General features: G+C 52.9%; 7 protein-coding genes across 7 annotated transcripts; 3 read left to right on the plus strand and 4 right to left on the minus strand.

Annotated features, from left to right (window-relative positions):
• Positions 1–4: 4 nt before the first annotated feature.
• Positions 5–2,432, minus strand: BO83DRAFT_435651 (proline--tRNA ligase). The gene is made up of 4 exons (XM_025535898.1): positions 2,009–2,432; positions 1,783–1,952; positions 453–1,714; positions 5–386 (listed from the first exon to the last, which is right to left on the minus strand). Exons 1-4 carry the CDS (start codon positions 2,378–2,380, stop codon positions 376–378), a joined length of 1,815 nt encoding a protein of 604 aa, XP_025390882.1. The 5' UTR covers positions 2,381–2,432; the 3' UTR covers positions 5–375.
• Positions 2,433–2,580: 148 nt separating this feature from the next.
• BO83DRAFT_376567 (chaperonin-containing T-complex alpha subunit TCP1) lies at positions 2,581–4,765 on the plus strand. The gene is made up of 6 exons (XM_025530754.1): positions 2,581–2,675; positions 2,741–2,788; positions 2,843–2,928; positions 2,988–3,092; positions 3,161–4,195; positions 4,256–4,765. The coding sequence occupies exons 1-6, from the start codon at positions 2,633–2,635 to the stop codon at positions 4,637–4,639; spliced, it is 1,701 nt and encodes a 566-aa protein (XP_025390883.1). The 5' UTR covers positions 2,581–2,632; the 3' UTR covers positions 4,640–4,765.
• A 346-nt stretch (positions 4,766–5,111) lies between these two features.
• On the minus strand, positions 5,112–7,508 carry BO83DRAFT_415497 (WD40 repeat domain-containing protein). Its single transcript, XM_025534637.1, has 3 exons — positions 6,764–7,508; positions 6,601–6,711; positions 5,112–6,544 (listed from the first exon to the last, which is right to left on the minus strand). Exons 1-3 carry the CDS (start codon positions 7,407–7,409, stop codon positions 5,163–5,165), a joined length of 2,139 nt encoding a protein of 712 aa, XP_025390884.1. The 5' UTR covers positions 7,410–7,508; the 3' UTR covers positions 5,112–5,162.
• A 636-nt stretch (positions 7,509–8,144) lies between these two features.
• BO83DRAFT_376569 (putative rRNA biogenesis protein RRP5) lies at positions 8,145–13,503 on the plus strand. The gene is made up of 3 exons (XM_025530755.1): positions 8,145–8,303; positions 8,363–12,799; positions 12,860–13,503. Exons 1-3 carry the CDS (start codon positions 8,169–8,171, stop codon positions 13,415–13,417), a joined length of 5,130 nt encoding a protein of 1,709 aa, XP_025390885.1. The 5' UTR covers positions 8,145–8,168; the 3' UTR covers positions 13,418–13,503.
• Positions 13,504–13,507: 4 nt separating this feature from the next.
• BO83DRAFT_376570 (uncharacterized protein) lies at positions 13,508–14,941 on the minus strand. The gene is made up of 2 exons (XM_025530756.1): positions 14,723–14,941; positions 13,508–14,666 (listed from the first exon to the last, which is right to left on the minus strand). The coding sequence occupies exons 1-2, from the start codon at positions 14,758–14,760 to the stop codon at positions 13,622–13,624; spliced, it is 1,083 nt and encodes a 360-aa protein (XP_025390886.1). The 5' UTR covers positions 14,761–14,941; the 3' UTR covers positions 13,508–13,621.
• A 1,607-nt stretch (positions 14,942–16,548) lies between these two features.
• BO83DRAFT_435656 (uncharacterized protein) lies at positions 16,549–18,237 on the plus strand (the record flags this gene model as incomplete). Its single annotated transcript, XM_025535899.1, has 2 exons — positions 16,549–17,033; positions 17,118–18,237. The coding sequence occupies exons 1-2, from the start codon at positions 16,633–16,635 to the stop codon at positions 18,235–18,237; spliced, it is 1,521 nt and encodes a 506-aa protein (XP_025390887.1). The 5' UTR covers positions 16,549–16,632.
• A 481-nt stretch (positions 18,238–18,718) lies between these two features.
• BO83DRAFT_376573 (urease accessory protein UreD) lies at positions 18,719–20,334 on the minus strand. The gene has a single exon (XM_025530757.1). It carries the CDS (start codon positions 19,971–19,973, stop codon positions 18,903–18,905), a length of 1,071 nt encoding a protein of 356 aa, XP_025390888.1. The 5' UTR covers positions 19,974–20,334; the 3' UTR covers positions 18,719–18,902.
• Between the last annotated feature and the right edge of the window lie 352 nt (positions 20,335–20,686).

Consider the following 20,686-nt stretch of genomic DNA (forward strand, 5'->3'; position numbering starts at 1 on the left):
GGTTCTTTGAATTCAACTCGCTAGCTACTGAAACGACCTATATCTGACTCCCCCGATGGTAAACCGATGAAAGGTATCTCAAGGAATATCATATCTGCCCCACCCAACTCGCATCATCCATGCAATTGTATGCATCTAAACTCCTGAATTTCACTTGTTTTCTTTTTTTATTTGTTCTTTGTCTTTTCTGAAGACGCTCGTGGATTTCTTTTTAGGGTCCCTATGTCGAACTCAACGTGAAACTGTATTGGCAGGAATGGAAAAGTCATAACAGTCATAGGAAGGAAGGAAACTGGATGATTGAGAAATTTTTAGGAAAAAAAAAAAATGAATTGAAACATCCGGATCCAACACGGTAGTAGTAGTAGATTGCGTTTAGTACGAGCCTGTTGGGATGATTATGTTAGATATATTGTGGGTGAGCAAAGTAGGGAATCTGGATATGAACTTACGTCCGAACATGCACCACTTCTCGGCGAAGCGGGTGCAGTGGGGGTTGGTACACTTGGTCTCGCCGGGGACGATGCCCTCGGGCTGGTCGAAGGGAATGCAGAGAGACTTGGCACCCATGCTAGGAGCGCGGGCATCCTGGGGAACGCCAGAGTCCTCCTCGTGCTTGCGGGCACTCAGGTCCTTGATCTGGTCCTCACACTCCTCGGTCAAGCAGTGGGGGATCAGGCAGACGTTCTTGTCGTTCAGGGCGGGGGTGAAGTCATCCCAGTTGGTGATGATCTTGCGGTGGGAGCGGTACTCGGCGTCGGCACGGTTGTACAAGTCCTTCTGGATGGTTTCCAGGAGAGCGGGCACGGCGGTGGACAGCTCGGAGATCTGGATGGGAGCCTTGCCGTCCTTTCCGGGGACATCACGACGAGCAGCAGTGACGAAGCCGCCGGCAAGCTCGCCAGGACCGAACTCAAGACGCAGAGGGACACCGCGGAGTTCCCACTCGTTGAACTTCCAGCCGGGGGAGTAACCTTCTCTCAGATCGCTCTCGGCGCGGACGCCGGCGTCGCGGAGGGTGGAAACGAGGCGCTCAACCTCACCGTAGAGCTTCTTACGCTCCTCATCAGTGGTCTTGGCGGTGATACCGACGGGGACGATGATGGTCTGGGTGTCAGCGACACGAGGGGGGAGGACGAGACCGCGGTTGTCACTGTGGATCATGACCATGACACCGAGGGTACGGGTGGACAGACCCCAGGAGTTCTGCCACACGTGGAGAGGAGCGGCCTTCTCCTTGTCGTCGCTCTTGGCGGAGGGGTCCTCGACGGTGATACCGAACATCTTACTGAAGTTCTGGCCCAGACCGTGGGAGGTACCACCCTGGATACCACGACCGGTGGCGGGGATGTAGCCCTCAACGGTGGTGGTGTAGAGACCACCGGCGAACTTCTCCTTCTCGGTCTTCTGACCCTTGACAACAGGAACGGCCAGAAGTTCCTCGTAGATACGAGCATAGAGGTCGAGGATTGTCATAACCTCCTCGTGAGCACCCTCCTTGGTCAGGTGGGCTGTGTGACCCTCCTGCCACAGGAACTCTCTGGTTCTGAGGAAAGGCTGAGGGTGCTTGAACTCCCAACGGACGACGGAGTTCCACTGGTTGAGCTTGAGGGGCAAGTCACGGTGACTTCTGATCCACTTGGCGTAGTAGGGGTACATGACAGTCTCCGACGTGGGACGGATAGCGATCTTCTTCTCCAGAGGGGTGGAACCACTGTAGCAGAGAGGGGTTTATCAGTGACTTGTCTATATGAGAATGTCTCTAGAGATAAGGAAACATACGCGTGTGTCACCCAAGCGACTTCAGCAGCAAAACCCTCGATGTGGTCCTTCTCCCTCTGCAGCACATCCTCGGACACGAAAAGTGGGAAAGAGCAGTTCTTGACGCCCATCTTCTTGATGTAAGTGTTGAACCACTGCTGGATCTCCTCCCAGATGAAGTAGGAAGCGGGCTGGCGCAAATCAGTACATGTCGTCGACGGATTCCCGGGCGAACAGGACAACCCACCTTGAGAATGAAGCATCCGGAGACATCGTAGTAGTCAAGCATATCACCCTTGGTCAGGACCTGCTGGTACCAACCAGGGAAATCCTCCTCCTTGGCGACATCAATACCGATCAGAGCAGCGCCCTCGATCTTCTTCTTGGGAGCCTTGGAAGCGGGCTTCTTCGCCTCCTGCTTGCCAATTCCCTTGTTCGCGGCCTTCTCAGCCTTGTCGGCGGCCTGCTTGGCCAGCTTAGCAGCCTTCTTTGCGGCGTTCTTGGAGACCTCTCCCTGGGGAGCATCGGCATCGGCGGGGTTCTGGCTGCGATCAGGAAGGGTCTGGGCGGCGGGGGCCTCGACAGGGGCCGCGGCGTCAGCGGGGGTTTGGCTTGCCATGTTGAGAGGGAGACAACGGTCGCGCAAACAGCAGAGGAGGACCGGATACGAAGGGAAGGCGAAGATAAGAGGAAGATCTGGGGCGGGAAGAGGGGTTGAGTCAAAGTGGGATGCATCTGCAAATCTTCACCGCCCGGGGCCGGCAGAACTTTTAGTGCAAACATTCGAGGCGAACGTCCAGCGGCTTCAGGCATTTGGCTGTCGGAGCTTGTCTTTCCCCCTATTTCCTACATCTCCGTCTGTTTCACCATCATGGCAGGCATCTTTGAGCAGCCGCGGAATGCGGACACCCTTTGTGAGTCCCCTCCCCCACCCCCAATCCCCTTCCCCTGACAGCTATCACTAACCAGTCTCGCACAGTCTTGGGGGGGCAGAAAATCACCGGCGCTGATGTGCGGGAGCAGAACGGTATGAAATGATGGATTACCTCGTCCAAGGAGGTCGATGCTGATGACGATGTAGTTCTTGCTACGCAGGCCATCGCCAATGTTGTCAAGAGCTCTTTCGGTCCGTCCGGTCTGGACAAGATGATGGTGGATGATATCGGTGTACGCATCACCTTTCGACCCCGCGTTCAATATAGAGCAGCTCCCTGATGGTTTAATAGGATGTTACGGTTACCAATGATGGTGCAACGATTCTGAGTCTTCTCGATATCGAGCACCCCGCTGGAAAGATTCTCGTGGATTTGGCCCAACAACAGGATAAGGAGGTCCGGCTCCCCGCTCATTGTGCTCCATACCCTTTCTTCCTATACACACGGTGCTGATATCAGTCTAGGTCGGTGATGGTACTACCTCCGTCGTTCTCATTGCTGCCGAACTCCTCCGCCGCGCCAACGAGCTGATGAAGAACCGCATACACCCTACCACCATCATTAACGGTTACAGGCTAGCCCTGAGGGAAGCTGTCAAGTACATGAACGAGAACATCACCACAAAGGTTGAGACGCTTGGAAAGGACAGCTTGGTCAACATCGCCAAGACGTCCATGTCCAGCAAGATCATTGGTTCCGATGCCGATTTCTACGCCAACATGGTCGTTGATGCTATGCAACAGGTCAAGACCACCAACCAGAAGAACGAGGTCAAGTACCCCGTGAAGGCTGTCAACCTGCTCAAGGCTCACGGAAAGAGTGGTCGCGAATCCATTCTCGTCAACGGCTATGCCCTCAACTGCACCGTCGCTTCCCAGGCCATGAAGACCCGGATAACCGACGCGAAGATTGCTTGCTTGGATATGAACTTGCAGAAGGAGAGAATGAAGCTTGGCGTTCAGATCACAGTCGACGACCCCGATCAGCTGGAGAAGATCCGTGAGAGAGAATCTGGCATCGTCCTCGAGCGTGTGGAGATGATCCTCAAGTCTGGTGCCAACGTCGTCTTCACCACCAAGGGTATCGACGACATGGTTCTCAAGCTCTTCGTTGAGAAGGGTGCCATGGCTGTCCGCCGTTGCAAGAAGGAAGACCTGAGACGTATTGCCAAGGCCACTGGCGCTACTCTGATCAACACCCTCTCTGATCTCAATGGTGACGAGAAGTTCGAGGCTTCCTACCTGGGTCATGCCGAGGAAGTCGTCCAGGAGCGGATATCCGATGATGAGTGTATCCTCGTCAAGGGCACCAAGGTTCACACCTCTGCCTCCATCATCCTGCGGGGCCCCAACGACTTCAGCTTGGACGAGATGGAGCGTTCCGTACACGACTCTCTGTGTGCCGTCAAGCGTACTCTGGAGAGCGGTAGCATCGTACCCGGTGGTGGTGCCGTCGAGACGGCTCTTCACATCTACCTCGAAGAGTTCGCAGTCACAGTGGTACGTTTCCTCCTTCAACAATTCTAATCCCCAGATCAACACTAATTCCACCCCCTCCAGGGCTCTCGTGAGCAACTCGCCATCGGCGAATTCGCCCAATCCCTTCTGACCGTCCCCAAGACCTTGGCCGTCAACGCTGCCAAGGACTCCTCCGAGCTCGTCGCCCAGCTCCGTGTCCGCCACGCTCTCTCTCAGCGCGTCCAGGACGGCGACGCCAACGAGGAAGAGAAGGCCATCGCCAAGAAGAAGACGTACCGCAACTACGGTCTCGACCTAACAAAGGGCCGTGTTCACGACGCCCTCAAGGCCGGTGTTCTGGAGCCCAGCATGGGTAAGATCAAGCAGCTCAAGAGTGCTGTCGAGGCTTGCATCGCCATTATGCGTATTGATACCATGATCAAGTTGGACCCTGAGAGGCAGGAGGACGATGGCCACGGTCACTAATTTATCTAGTCTTGTTTTACGTATGGGGAGTTCTCCTTGCTTTCTTCTAGACCTTTGTGTGGCGAGGGCTGAGAGAGAAAAAGTATAATAAGATGTTCATGAGTACAAATTTACTACCTTATTAAACTAGTATTGACGTATAATGTTTGTCCTGGTCTTGTCTTCTTGTTGTAGGTTTATGCTACTTGTGGCAATGCCCAAGGGTGGGTGGTGAATCGACTTATTACGGTGTATTAATCACTTCAAAGCACGTAACATATGTTGAAGCAGCAGCAGTAGCAGCAGCAGCAATGTTCAACCACAATAAGAACAAACCGAAGTCCTCGTTGCCATGCAATAAAACCCGACGCTATCAAACACAAAACAGCAGAGCACCTAAAAGGGGGAACAAGAAAAATCCAAAACACCCCGCTAAATCAAACATCTATGCTTCTTTCGACGCCATACAATGCATGCAAACCCGGTGAGCCGTAAAAAAAAAAAAAAAAGGGAAACGAAAAAATTATGTAGTCCTTCAAATGGGTCATTCTTCGTCGTCATCATAGGAGTCTGGAGTTTCCGCCCAGCCACAGCGCCATCTCTTTCCTTCTGCCTCTCCACTGGTTCTGAGGTCTCGGGCTTCAGGTCCTTCGCGCCAGCATCGAGCGGTGTAATCATCGCTGACGGTAACAAGTTCGCCATCGGCGGTCCATGACACGGCGGAGACTTCCTTCACATGGCCCCCGACTAGGGGTGTTCCGGACTGGTAGATGGGGATGGTGTCTTCTACTCGTCCTGAGTAAGCACGACGGAGACCGGAGCGGGTGGCTGATGATGGCATCGGGGGAAGGAAATCATCCTCGGCGGTTATCTTATGATCATTGGAGAGGAATCGCTCATCTGTTGGGAAGAGGACGGAACAGTTATCGGCACTCCCAGCAGCTAGCATTTCTGGCTTGTCACCGGTGGCTTTGCGAACCCCAACTTTAACATAGAAGGTTGCAACTTGAAGACGCGGATGACGGAAGCCATATAAAGGTCCTAACCCTTCCTTGTCAGACCCACCGGTGCGACGTGGTCGATTGTTGTTCAGAGAAAGCTCGGGGGCACTTCCCAGGACCAGATGTGACGTTGAGTAGGTGTACACAGTGCCGTCCCGACACAGCGTGTATAGTCTTGCGCCGTCTCCGCCCAAGGCCATTGATGTGACAGCAAAGCCCCGGTACTTGATGTGGCTATCCGGCTGTCTGGTAGTGGCCAAAGGAAGAACTGGACGGCCACGGCGGTTGTTGTGTGCCGTACGCAGATCCCACAGCCTCACGCAGGAGTTCGTGCTCGAAGCCGTGACGAAGAGGTTCTCGCGACCTTGGGGAAGGAAGGCCAAAGAGGTAACGGTAATATCTGAACGGCGAACTTGGGGTTCCATTTTCTCTGGTGACATGCCCGTTTGCGACGTCCACGCATGAGCGCCGTGAATAGTACTCAATACCTGAGGGAAGGCGGTCTTGGAGGTGATGGAGCCAGCAGTCGTTTCTGCGTCAGATTCAAGCGAGCACCGCGCCTGCAGGCTCGGTCTGTCGAACCCTTTGCATCGGAGATCCCATATATTGACATTGCCATCACGACTGCAGGTCGCAAGAACTTTGTTATTGGCCGCCGGTTGGAACTGAACCTGCTTGACGGAGGACACATGGTTGGATAGGCAATACACCGGCGTCTGAGTGGCCATATCGATGACCAGTGCTGTTTGGTCTCCAGAGGCTGTCGCCAGTAGCATATCATCGGACGAAAACTGCAGGTCCATGATCGAGTTCGTATGTGGGCGGAACGTAAGATATGCTCGAGAAAAGCCGCTCTTGTCGTCTTTGGCAGAATCCAACAACCGAATGCCTCCCTCCTCATCTCCTACTGCAATAAGACTATTGGCTGTGGAGCCGGTTAGTAAGTACACACGGACAGAAAGCAATCCTGTTGTCACCCACTATTGCATGCAGCAGTACAGAACGGCAAGACGTAGCGGTCACCGGAAATATTCGCACAGTTGTGGCTGTCGTTTGGTCGAGAATAGAAGTTTGACGTCATGTCCTGCCAGCCTTCATGGATTATGAGTATACCGTCACAAACATAGGGGGATGTACAACCTACCAGCTCCTGAATTAGACCGCATAGTCACTCTATTGGCCCGAGACCCCGAAAGGCTTCGCATATACAACGCTCCGGAGGATTGCAAGGCCTGCGACCGGCGAACTGGAAGAACCTGTCGAGGAGGTTTTGTAACAGCATTTGGCTTGACATCATCATCCCTCGATTCGATCTTGAGCTGGATGTCTCGAACTGGTACAGCTACTTCTTCGTCATTCTGGACTGCATGGCGGACCTGGACTTTTTTAAGAGGTGACGACTGCAAGGGAGAGCCAATTGAAGAGAATGAAAGCTTCCGTTTCCGGGTCGGTGTACGTGTGAAGTCAGGTGCTTCTGGTCTATGTTCGACGGCTTTGGATGTCCTTGTAAAGGCGGGCCCAAGGCGATTGACGGCAGGGGAGCTGAGGGCTTTCAAAGCCTGGCGATTGGTTCTCACTGAGCTTGCACTGTTCCCGCCATCCAGCATGGAACGAGGCGTGAAGAACCGTCTAAATGATCGTGGAGTGACCGGGGGAGGCTTCTTGGGCTTGCGTCGGTAGCCAACGTCGGACGCTATCGAGGGCGGCGAGGAGGGAAGCTCCTGTGATGTTGTAGGAGGAAAGACGGGCTCAGACCGAGGTACTTCGGGGAGATCATGCCTGGCATCCATTGTGCTCCACAGACAAGTATAAACACACAGACATTCTACAGAAACAAATGCATGGGGAGAGGGGGGAAGAGGGGGGGTAAAAAAGAACGAGGTTAGAGGGCAAATGGAGGCATGGCGAGTGGAGCTGGGGGCCATGGATGATGTCCTCCAGGCGCGGAAAAAAGGAAAAGGTCTCGTGTCGACGTGCCTTTTCGTGTCGCGCCTGACTGAAACCAGTAGGCGGTGAAGTTACCCATTAAGTTGGTTCGAGAATGGGCGGTACCCCCCAAACCAGAAGGCGGTCAGAATGATGATCGGCTTTTCCGTCCAGAAATTTTAATTTTTCTTGCATTGAAGAAGTACGATTTGGGAGCTTTGGAGCAGCTCATCGTGTCCGTACCTTCGTTTCGGACACTTCACACTTTTGCCACGATGGCTCCAATTAAGCGCAAGGGCAATGCCGCAGAGGAGGCATCTGCCCGCCAACCTCAGAAGCGTGTCCGTGTCGGAGCAGAAGATCGCAAGAAGGACCAGAAGAAACAGAAAATCGCATCGAATGATAGCAATCCCAAACCCGACGCAAACTCTGCGCCTAAGGCTTCGGAACTCTCCGTCCTGCGCGATGACGAACCTTCCTTCCCTCGTGGTGGTGGAAGCGTTTTGACGCCTCTCGAACGCAAGCAGATCCAGATCCAGGCAACGAAAGATGTCCTCTTCGAGCAAAAGGGCTCCAAGCCGTCTGCCGGCGACTTTGGAGATGATGGAATGGAAGATACAGATATGGAAGACGCCGGCGACGATACGAAATCGGCTGCCGCGAAGAAATCTCGCAAGAAGAAGACAAAGGGAAAGAAGGATGCAGAGAAGGATGCGACGGAGAAGAAAGATGTTCGCATTGAGGGTCTCAATTTCAAGGTATGTTTTTGAAGGGCAAGTGAAGCAATACATGCGCTTCTTGAAGCTTACAGATTTAGCGTATTGTACCGGGAACTATGGTACTAGGACAGGTTTCGAGTATCAACGCTCACGACATCGGACTGTCCCTGCCCAACAATCTCACCGGTTACGTGCCTTTAACATCCGTGTCCAAGGTGCTGGAGGAGAAGATTGAGAAGATTCTCAAGGATGACGGAAGCGACGAGGAGGAAGATGATGAGGACGACGACTCGCTAGACCTTCACAAATACTTCTACCTTGGCCAGTATCTGCGAGCATACGTTGTATCCGCGGGAAGCAATGCCGCCGATGCCAGTGCTAAGAGCAGGAAGCGCATTGAGCTTTCAGTTGACCCAAGACAGGCCAACTCGGGGCTTTCGAAATCGGATCTGGTCGTCAACTCCGCCGTTCAAGCCTCAGTTGTCAGTGTGGAGGATCATGGTTTGGTTATGGACCTGGGTCTTGAGGGAGGTGAGGTCAAGGGGTTCATGTCCTCCAAGGAAGTTGATCCCAAGACTCAGCCTTCCACTATCAAGGAAGGCTCGGTCTTTCTGTGTATGGTCACTGGCCAGAACGCTAATGGCAGTGTCATCAAGCTGTCCGCCAACCTCCAGTCGGCCGGTTCTATCAAAAAGTCACACTACCTCAGCACAGCTCCTACGATCACCTCGTTCCTCCCAGGTACCGCCGCGGAAATCCTTCTGACCGATGTCTCGTCAACCGGCATGGCCGGAAAGATCATGGGCATGCTGGATGCCACGGTCGATCTGGTGCAATCTGGAGGAAGCTCAGGAAAGGACGATCTGACCAAAAAATACAATACTGGCGCCAAGATCAAGGGCCGTCTCGTCTGCACTTTCCCCTCCGCTGAGCCATACAAGGTTGGATTTTCGCTACTCGACCACGTCGCCAAATTTGCCACTGAGGGCGGCCCCGGTTCATCGGACGACGCACCCGCCATCTCTGCCATTGTACCGGAAGCTAAGGTGGTCAAGGTGGAACCCGGTCTCGGTGTGTACGTGCAGATCGGTTCAACTAAGCATCTCGGTTTCGTTCACGTGTCGCGACTTGCAGATGGACAGGTAGAAACCATTTCGCCTGAGCTTGGACCCTTCCGAGTTGAATCGGTGCACGAGGGAAGAGTGGTCGGATACAGTGCCATTGATAACCTGTACCTCCTGTCTTTCGAGAAGAAGGTCATTGATCAGCCTTTCCTCCGGGTCGAAGACGTGACCCTGGGTGCAGTTGTGAAAGGAAAGGTGGAGAAGCTCCTCATCGGAGCCAACGGTGTCGATGGCCTGATTGTTGTCCTTGCAGATGGCATTACAGGTCTTGTTCCGTCCATGCATTTCGCCGATACTCCTTTGCAATTCCCCGAGAAGAAGTTCCGCGAGGGTATGACGGTGTCGACCAGGATCTTGTCGGTCAACTTGGAGAAGCGCCAGATCCGTCTGACGCTGAAGAAGAGCTTGTTGAACAGCGAATCTGCGATCTGGAAGGACTATGAAGAAATCACTCCTGGCACCCAGTCCCCGGGAACCATCATCAAGATTCAACCCCATGGTGCTGTGGTTCAGTTCTACGGTTCAATCCGCGGCTTCCTTCCTGTGTCGGAAATGAGCGAGGCATACATCAAGGACCCTTCACAACACTTCAGACTCGGTCAAGTGGTCAATGTTCACGCCTTGAGCGTGGATGCCTCTCGTGAGAAGCTTGCTGTCTCTTGCAAGGATCCCGAGACTTTCACCGAGGCTTACAGGAAGGCTTTTGAGAACATTCACCCGGGCATGCTTGTCTCTGGTACAGTTTTCGAGAAGTCGGCCGACGATACGCTTCTTAAGTTGGATGATTATGGCCTTGTGGCTCGACTCAACGTTGAGCATGTGGTTGATGGCTCCCCTTCGAAGCAGGCCTCTACCCTTTCAAAGATCCGTGTTGGGCAGAAGCTCAATGAATTGATGGTGATCGACATTCAGCGCGCACATCGCCTCATCAGGGTAACGGGTAGACAGAGCCTGAAGAAGGCCGCTAAGCACGGCTCAATCCCGTCCAAGTTTGAGGACCTCAAGGAAGGTGCCGACGTTACGGGCTTCATCCGCAACATCACCATGAACGGTGTCTTCGTTGAATTCTTGGGTGGTGTTATTGGTCTCGTTCCTAAGCGACTTGTTGGTGATGAGAATGTCAACAAGCCGGACTATGACATGGCTCGGGGTCAAGTCGTCACCGCCACCGTTCACTCGGTCGACGCAGACTTTAAGCGGTTCATCCTGAGCATGAACCCTTCGGAGGCTACCCATGCTGGTGCAAAGAAGAAGGCTGCCGCCAAGCCCGAACCCACCCCTACTGACGATGCCGTCGCTAACGCTATTGACGAGGGCATCAAGTCGATGTCTGATTTCACCTTCGGAAGGGTCACAAAGTGCAAGGTCGTGTCTGTCAGAGCGACTCAGGTCAACGTTCAGCTGGCCGACAACATCCAGGGCCGCATCGACGTCTCTGAGGTGTTTGACAAGTGGGAGGACATCAAGGATCGCAAGCAGCCCTTGCGCTTCTTCCGTCCCAAGCAGGTTATCTCAGCCAGGATTCTGGGTATCCACGACGCTCGCAATCACAAGTTCCTTCCTATCAGTCACCGGACCGGAAAGTTCCCGGTGTTCGAGCTGTCTGTGAAGCCAAGCTTCCTGCAGGCTGCCAACCCCAGTCCTTTGAACCTGGAGCAGGTCCAGGTTGGCTCGACATGGGTTGGTTTCGTCAACAACGTGGCCGATGACTGCCTTTGGATCAACTTGTCCCCCAATGTTCGCGGCAGACTGCGTCTTATGGACGCTTCCGATGACCTGTCCCTTCTTGCCGATGTGGAGAAGCACTATCCCGTGGGATCTGCGCTGAAGGTTCATGTTTCCGCGGTAGACGCTGACAAGGGCCGTCTGGATCTGTCCGCCAAGCAGCGCTCCGATAAGCTCGTCTTTGAAGATGTTTCGGTTGGAATGGTTCTGCCGGGACGTGTCACTAAGGTCACTGAACGACAGGTCATTATGCAGCTCAGCAAATCGATTGTTGGTGCTGTTGATCTGATTGATATGGCTGATGATTTCAGCAAGGCCAATCCTACTGTGTACCAGAAGAACGAAGTGCTCCGCGCGTGTGTCGTTGCCATTGACAAGGCTAACAAGAAGATCTCCCTCTCTCTGCGCCCGTCCAAGGTTCTCAGTTCCTCCCTGCCCGTCCAGGACAAGGAGGTTACCTCCATCAAGCAACTCAAGGTGAATGACATTGTTCGGGGTTTCGTCCGGAGGGTTGCAGACAACGGACTCTTCGTTACGGTCGGCCGCGATGTTACTGCTTATGTCCGCATCTCTGACCTCTCCGATTCCTACCTCAAGGAGTGGAAGGACTCTTTCCAGGCCGACCAATTGGTCAAGGGCCGTGTTACTGTGTCCGACTCAGAGCAAGGCAAGCTGCAGATGAGCTTGAAGGAGTCTGTTCTGGACCCCAACTACAAGGCTCCCATTACGCTTCACGACCTCAAGCCTGGCCAGATTGTTACTGGTAAGGTCCGCAAGGTCGAGGAGTTCGGTGCCTTTGTCGTCATCGACGGTTCTAAGAACATCAGCGGTCTTTGCCACCGCAGTGAAATGGCTGAGGGTCGTGTGGAAGATGCCCGGACCTTGTACGAAGAGGGCGATGCTGTGAAGGCCAAGATCCTCAAGATCGACCGTAAGCAGGAGAAGATTTCTTTCGGACTGAAGGCTTCCTACTTCGATGAGGAGGAGGAGGACAGCGACGAAGAGGAGGAGGATGACGACTCTGAAGGCGTCAGCTTGGATGGCTTCGGTGGCGTTGATGTCGAGGGCAGCGACGATGAGGAGAGTGACGTTTCCATGGGCGGTGTCGACCTCGAGGGTGATAGTGACGAGGAGTCCGAGGAAGAGAGTGACGACGAGGAAATGACTGATGCACCAGCCAAGGCAAGCCGGAAAGATGGCGGACTCGGTGCTGGTGGTTTCGACTGGAGCGGCAACAACCAGGACGACGATGAGGCTGATGCCCGCTCAGACTCGGATGACGAGGAGGACTCGCGACCCAAGAAGAAGAAGAACCGCAAGCCCGAGATCCAGGTCGACCGGACCGGTGATCTGGATGCTAACGGACCCCAGTCTGTTGCCGACTACGAACGACTACTGCTCGGTGAGCCCGACTCCTCTCTCCTGTGGCTTCAGTACATGGCCTTCCAGTTGGAGCTGGGTGAGGTCGAGAAGGCTCGTGAGATTGCCGAGCGTGCTCTGCGCACCATCACCATCGGCCAGGACGCCGAGAAGCTGAACATCTGGGTGGCCATGCTCAACTTGGAGAACACCTACGGCAACGACGACACTCTGGAGGACGTCTTCAAGCGTGCGTGCCAGTACAACGATACCCAGGAGGTTTACGAGCGGACGATCAGCATCTACATCCAGTCTGGCAAGAACGAGGTAAGTTTCACCCACATGTGCTCTGAGTTCTCTTTCGCATGCTAACGGAGTCCCCTACAGAAAGCGGATGACCTCTTTCAGACCGCTCTCAAGAAGAAGGTTTTCGGATCCCCCAAGTTCTTCGTCAACTACGCCAGCTTCCTGTTCGACACCATGGCTGCTCCCGAGCGCGCTCGTGCGCTATTGCCTCGCGCCCTGCAGTCCCTGCCTTCCCACACCCACGTCGAGTTGACGTCCAAGTTCGGCCAGCTGGAGTTCCGCTCGGCTAACGGAGACATCGAGCGTGGTCGCACGGTGTTCGAGGGTCTGCTGTCCTCGTTCCCCAAGAAGATCGATCTCTGGAACATCCTCTTGGATCTGGAGATCAAGAACGGCGATGCCGAGCAGGTCCGCCGTCTGTTCGAGCGGGTCCTGGGCATCCGCGACACGAAGAAGGGTGGCGCTGCCGCCGCCGTTGAGGCCAGCAAGAAGGTTCGGCCTAAGCAGGCGAAATTCTTCTTCAAGAAGTGGCTTTCCTTTGAGGAGAAGCTGGCGTCGGCTGAGGGTGGAAATGACAAGATGGTCGAGGAGATCAAGGCCAAGGCGGCCGACTACGTTAAGTCCTTGCAGCAGGAGTAGAGTGAGCATTGGTGTTCTTGTTCTTTTTCCTTTTTGATATCTGGGACATACTTAGACATGATGTGTATCTTGTATATATAAAAAAGCATTTTCAGACGTGTTTCAAAATCTTCTTCTAGGGGTATTGGTAGTTTTTATCTACAACAATGCATCCTCCATCTATACCTCAATGCAACCTCTCATAGACAAATAGACAAACGGAGATTATCCCCTCCTCTTCTCAGCCATCAACCTCCGATACTCCTCAACAATGTTCCTCCGCTCATTCGCCAACTCCTCTCTGCGCCTCAAACTCGTCGCTCCACCAGCAGCAGGAACATTTGCAACATCCACCTTGGCGCCTCCCCGTACCTTAAACACCTCTCTCGGCTTCGTCAACTGTGGCGGCGCCTGCACCACATCCAACGGACTAATCTGTTTATTCATCCGTTCCTTCTTCAACTTTGCCCACGGATCCGCCTCCACCTTCGCCTGCTGCTGTTTCTGAACCCCCTTCTTCTTCGCCTTCCTCTTACCTCCCTCCGCCTCCCACTCCTTCCACAGCCGCAACTGCTCCTCCATCTCCTCTTCGCGCTCTTCCCGCTCCGCCGCCTCCTTCTCTAATATCTCCAATTCTTCCTTCCGCCATTGCGATTGCAGTCGTAGCAGATGCTTCTCATGCTTCGTCACCCGCGTTTCGCGGATCTTGGGCACATCTGTCGCGGAGGGTTTCGTGCTGCGCGACATGTTGGAGAGGGGCATTTCGCGATCGACGCGTGCCGCGAAGTCGGAGAGTTTTTCTCCAGGCAGAATTTGCGGTTTTACTGTCTTCTCGTCGGCTTGCGAGCTTTCTGTAGTGGTGGGTGTGGTGGTGGTAGTGGTTGTAGCGGCCATCTTCTTCTTCTTCTTGTTGTTGTTGTTGTTGTTGTTGTTGTTCTTGTTGTTTGTTTGAGGAACATCTTCGTCGGAGTCTGATGAATCGGAATCGTTAATCCCGTTACGTTTACGCTTCTTCTGCTGTGCGCCGTTTTGTTGCTTCTGCTGAAGTTGTAGTAGGTGGCGGAATGCGCGCGGAGTGTCGTCGGCCCATTCTGAGGTGGATTTAGATTTGACCTTGCGTTCCCCGATGGCTTTATTTGTGGGTTTGGCTGGTGTTTGTGGTTTGCCGCCCTTGCCTCCTTTGCCTCCTTTGCCTTTGCCTTTGGTGGGTTTGGAGGGATCGCGGACGGGAAGGGGTTTGGCGATTACGGTGGGGGGGAGGTCGTAGGTGCTGTTGTAGTTATTGGTTAGTGGGTTGGTATTGTATATAATGAGTAGGAGACTTACTTGGCATCCTTCTCACGGCGCTTGTGTTTGTGAGGCATTGTGGTGGTTGTATATGTGGATTGTTGTGGTAGATGGGGTATCGGTGTTGGTTAGATGGAGTTGAAACTTTTTTTGGGTTTCCCTTTTCGGGTGGGCGGCGTATCTTATCGCCGCTGATAAGGATGGGAACTTGGTACTACAGTATCTACGGAGGACATTGGAGAGATCATTATTATTCGGGTTTGGGTTTGGTTGTTTCTACATGATGTTATTGTGTATAATTCATTTCTGCAGATGCACCACATATATCACTACTAAAGTGGCTGGTTCGGTGCAAATGATCAAGGATGGTATAATAGACCTGTGATATATGTTGGACCCTTTGTAGGGCCAGCCTAGAATATATATTCCGACCTATCAAGTAGGATTGGACAACATAGGGCAGAACAACCACATGAACCTTACCATAATAGGGACCATAGTTAATACCAAATAAAAATAATAGTATTATACTAAAGAGCAACCCAGTTTACATTTCTAAGCATTCGACCACCGGGCCTCAGAGTGTAATCCGTACATCCGAAATGCAAGCTAGACTGACTGCCCTCTCGGATATAAAGCACCAGTTAAATGCGATGCAACGCTGGCCCTACACTGTAACTAACTTAGAAAGCCACACAACACTGTCATTCGACCATAGCTAAATGTCTCACTCACACACTGCTACATTATAAAGTAGTAATCATCCTCTAGGTTTATAAATCCTAGCAACATCCAGTATGAACCCTACTGTGTAGTACTAGTAGTAGCAGTGTGTTGGACCACTTGTTGTTCTGCAACCGCTGCAGACAGCCTGCAGCCTAGTCAATTTAGTGCGAGAAGTCTGGTCCTGGTCCGGCACTAATCAATTCCCCGATCACCTCATGCCTTTGCACTGCACTCTGGGTAAGTCGGCACCATAGAATGCTGTTCAAGGGTTCCATCCACATCCACTGCTGTTCCGCGGGATTTATTTTTTTCCCCCTCCTCTCTCTCCTGTACGTTTGTGTCCCACAGTGGGTAGTGGTGGCCGTGTCATTTTTTTGCTGATGATCCATGTGGTTAGGCAACAGTCTCATCTTCTTCGGTTATTGCCTTACTGTATATATAGTAATTATTACTAGTACGTAGAATGCTTGTGATGAGGTGAGGTTAGACAAGAAGGGGACCCTTTAAACTAGTAATTTAAAATAATGGTGTCTGACATATAGGTAAGCACTATCATTCACTGCAGTATGAGGAACAAGACTTTCTTAGGTTGGATGAAGGGTAGACTAGTCGGGACGGACCAATCGTCAGCTTCAGTACCGCACATGGGCGTGTTGGCTCGTTCCCGACTTCTTCTGGCCTAACAGAAGGTTTGTACTAAGGTTTCAATACTGAATGATATTCCATGGATAGGAACGAGAAAGATATGTGTCAAGACAAGGGTCTACACGAATACTGAGTGTGGTCGTCAGCACGCAAAGAGAAAGAGGGAATATCAAGATGGGTGACATGGTTGATCGGTGAATATCAAAATTAAATAGGACTGTGACAACCAATTTACCTTTGAGAAGTGGAGATCGCTTCACCCTCACATTCCTCCCGGGGCCCTGCGGCAATTCGGCTGCAACTGATGGATCCCACCCCCCCTCTTCCTTCCTTCTCTAGGGCACTTTCCCCAATTGAATGAATGAATCATGGGACGACCGTTGGTGGTCCGGGCAGCTTTCTCGCTCGACTTATCGGAATTTGCCTGACCCCCCCCGATATATAATATAAACCCCCATAAAGCGACCCCCATTTTACCCTACTTATTAGTACTACTCCTACTCTCTTTCCTCCCTCTTGGTTCCTGACTAGCAGTGAGTGAGTGAGTGAGTAAGTAGTGAGTGAGCGGATCAACCAGTATGGCCTCTTCGTCTCCCTCGGCTTACCCTCATTCCACCTTCTCCAATCACGACGATAAAAGTCAATTGGACCGGTTCCCATTAGACAAGGATTATGAGACGAGCAATGCCCTCAATGATTCGGCCTACGATGCTGATGTAGAAGCATCCCAATTCTACACGGCCAAGCGACCACGATCGGGGGGTATGCGGGGAATCGTTGCTCTTATCGCCGCCTACTTATCGCCGCGGGAGAAACAAAAGAAGCATCACCGCCAGCCCGCCGACGCTCGCCCACTGCTCGCCTCCGCCAACAACGCCACTCCCACTGCCGCCTGGCATTCCTCCTCGCGACAATATCAAAGAATCGAATCATTGTCGCGGTGCTTGTGTTACCCTCTACTGGGACTCCTCGTCATGCTGTGAGTCGAGTTCCCCCACCCACCTTCCCTCAACCTCTTCCCCTAATGGGTGAGTGTTCCGTCAACTCACCTCCAACGATTTAGGGGCGTCGTCCAGTTCATCTCCATCGCCTGCAGCATCGCCGTCTCCTTCTTCCCCGACGAATTCGACCGTGCCATCGAGCGGTGGCGTCATAGCGACCAGCGTTCCCCATCCGCGGACATCCTGCATTGGCCAACAGACATCTCCAGAGATATCGTCCCCGTGGGATGCCACTCTCACAATGACTACTGGCGCCCCGTGCCGTTGTTCTCTGCCCTGCAGGCTGGTTGTACCGGCGTGGAGGCCGATGTGTGGCTCGTCGAAGATGACCTCTACGTCGGCCATACCATGTCTGCGCTGACGCCCCAGCGAACTCTGCGCAACCTGTACATCAACCCGCTGCTGCGCATTCTCGAGCAGCAAAACCCCATCACCGACCTCCACCCTCAGCGCGACAGTCCGCCGCAAGGCGTCTTCGACATGGATCCCTCGCAAACCCTAATCCTGTTGATCGACTTTAAAACGGACGGTCAAGAAACTTGGAACTACGTGCATGCACAGCTCGCCCCGCTCCGCGAGCGCGGCTATCTTTCCTTCTTCAACGGCACCGACATCATTCCGGGCCCCATAACCGTTGTCGGCACCGGCAATACCCCCTTCAACCTAGTCACGGCCAACACCACCTACCGCGATATCTTCTTCGATGCACCACTCGATAAACTTGTCGACGACAACATCACCACCACCGAGGACTACGACAATGATGATGGCGTCTCCCTCTCAAATCCCCCCGAAGTCACAAAAGACACAGGGATAGCCACCCGCGCCACCAAGAATGTCGGTCAAGGCCTGTCCGGCATTTCCGACGCAGGAATCGGCCCCGACACCTTTGATTGGACCAATAGCTACTACGCTTCCGTCTCCTTCAAGAAATCCATCGGCATGCCCTGGTCCTTCCGGCTCTCCCAGCGCCAAGTCGATCAGATCCGCGCCCAGATCCGCGCCGCTCATCGTCGCGGCCTTAAAGTCCGCTACTGGGGCGTACCCGCCTGGCCACGGAGTCTACGCAACCACCTCTGGAGCTTACTCGTCCGCGAAGGTATCGACTATCTGAACGTGGATGATCTGCGCAGCGCCACTCGTCAGGATTGGCGGCCTAGAATCTCGGATTGGTGGAGTTGATTGTAAATAGTTCGGTTTTCTTTCTTCCTTTCCTTTTCCTTTTTCTTTTTTTTCCTTTTTCTCACATACATCGATCGCATGCAATGATCGCCTCCCACGCTATTCACCTGGTGTGATGCATGGTCTTTCTACTACTAGACGATGATGATAAAGATGGCGTTTTTTTCTGGGTTTCTTCTTTTTTTGTGCTAGGTAGATACCCACATGATGGTTTTGGGATCAGTATTGATTCAGTTTTCTTTTGGGGAGGTCTGGTTTAGGTTTAGCTACTATTCAGTTGTTGAGGGGAAATCTGGGGGGTGATTGGTCGGTTGGTTTACTAGATAGCTGCGGAAGTACTAGTACTACACTTAGAGTACTAGATGATGCTGATTGTGAATAGATCAGTGAAGAACAACTTCTGATAGTTTTGGATCAAAGTCTGAGCTAATGACTTCTATTAAACTTCCGTGGATGGATTACTTTGGACTGCGTTCTTTTGGTGGAAAAAAAAGGTAACTGTTTGATTTGGAAACATGTCTGTTTCGGGGGATACGTGATCCGGGTATCATCTATCTATGAAGATAGTAAAAAATAACAGAAAAGATAACTGGCTAGTCCCTCCCGAGGGACGAGCAGAAGGACGTAGTATGTATGAAAAATAAGACCCCTATGTGAATAGGGAGTCACATACAAAATAACGCTTCCTCACCGAACTCGCGGAACACCGTACCCTCCTCGCGCAGAATCCCACCCAGCCAATCCTTGGCCGTTGCAAATTCCTTCGCGCCAAACTTCACCAGCACAAACCCGGCACGCACCCGTGCTGCCGTGAATGTCACTTGGGAATCATAGTTGGGCGTGGACTCCATAGCGGCCGGCGCCGAGGAGGCCCAATTCCTTGCGCCAATCCTCGGTAGCGAGGAGAACCGGTCCATGATGAAAGACGCGAGCTTTTCAAAGACTGGCCCGTAAAGAATCAAGGTCCCCACGACCCCGTGCGGTCGGGTACGCTCCCGTAACAGATCACTATGGTGGCATGTGTCCACTCCATTGTCAAGAAGGGCCACGTCAACCTCGTCATCGAGAATGAGCGAGTCCCGGAGCAGCAGCTTCTTCTTTGGTGGTGCTCCCTTCCCGTCTGTTGTTGTAGTCCATACCTCGTTCTTGCCTCGCCAGAGATGGAAGTCCCAGCTCTCACCACGGGACGTCCGGCCCTCTGTCACCCAGTCGAGAATGCAAAGACTGCTCTTATTTAGACCGTCGACAGTGAAGGTCTGGACTTGCTCATAGCGACTGTCTTTGTATGGCACAGCTGGGTCTGGCAGATAGCAGAGGGCAGCACCCTCGCCAACGTGCACGTCTAATGTTTGCCGACTCTTGTCGGAGAGAGAGTGTTTGAGAGTGCTGCGGTGGCCCTTCATGCTGATGGGCTCAGTTTTGAAAATCTTGGTGCTCCCTTGTGGTGTTGTCACGACCATACGGGTGTGAGCTTCGAGGGTAATGGAGACCGAAATGTGGTCGCCTGGTAGCAGGCCTCCGCCGTAGGTGAGAAGGTAGAGGTGGACGGGGTTGGAGGGACATTTTGAAAGAGCGGCGTTCTGCGGAACGAAGCCGGGGACACGAGTGAGGAGTTTGAGAGGGTATTTATAGGTGAGGGTCGTGAGAGAGGGATTTGCTGGTGGGAGGAGAGAGAGAACCACCTTGCCATGACCAGGCTTTGCGATGGAGGACTCAAAGGGAGACTTTATCGGCATGGTTGCAGATTTTTTGTGAAGTACATGAACAACACAAGAAGAAAAGTAGAAGAAGGATAGAGAGAGGGAGGAAAAGAGAGAGAGAGTGAGTAATTGAAGGTGGATATTTTATGGGTGGAGGAAGAAGGAAAAGAGCGAGACGAAGACGGAATGCTTGGCTTTTAACAGCATGGTCGAGCAGTTGCTCATCGCGGCGTGAGAGGAGAACCAGATGATGAAATGGAGCTGGGGGTGACGATGTTTGCTTTCCCCAGGTCCGGGCCAGACGTTGGGGGGGGGAAGGGAGGGAACCTGGAGTGGACTATCGCCAGGCAAAAGGAACAGCTGATGGGCTGTGCTACTGCGCGGAGAGAAGATCGAGGATCGCCAGACTTCAATGGCGTCGCAAAATCAGCATCAAGGCGGGGTCTTGATGGAGATGACTGGAATTTGATGGTCTGGCACTTCTTGGCCCTTCAATCGCGTCTTTTTTAGGAAGTCGCGATGGAGCCCCCGTGGTTTCCATTACGGCATCGATTACTTCCTCCTCCGCACTTCCCGCTTTGGGGCTTGCGCCAGGGCTAGGGTTGGTCCCGTCACCTGGTCACCTGCTCGCCAGTGCCAAGCGTGTACCTTCCCCATTTGGGAGTAGTTCAGTAATTAATTTTTAATTCTTTTCCGCCTGTCATTTTACATCCTCCATACAAAGTCACGGGGACTGGCTTTTGTATTAT

The sequence above is a fragment of the Aspergillus eucalypticola genome, assembly GCF_003184535.1.
Source record: "Aspergillus eucalypticola CBS 122712 chromosome Unknown BO83scaffold_6, whole genome shotgun sequence".
Taxonomy (NCBI): Eukaryota; Fungi; Ascomycota; class Eurotiomycetes; order Eurotiales; family Aspergillaceae; genus Aspergillus; species Aspergillus eucalypticola.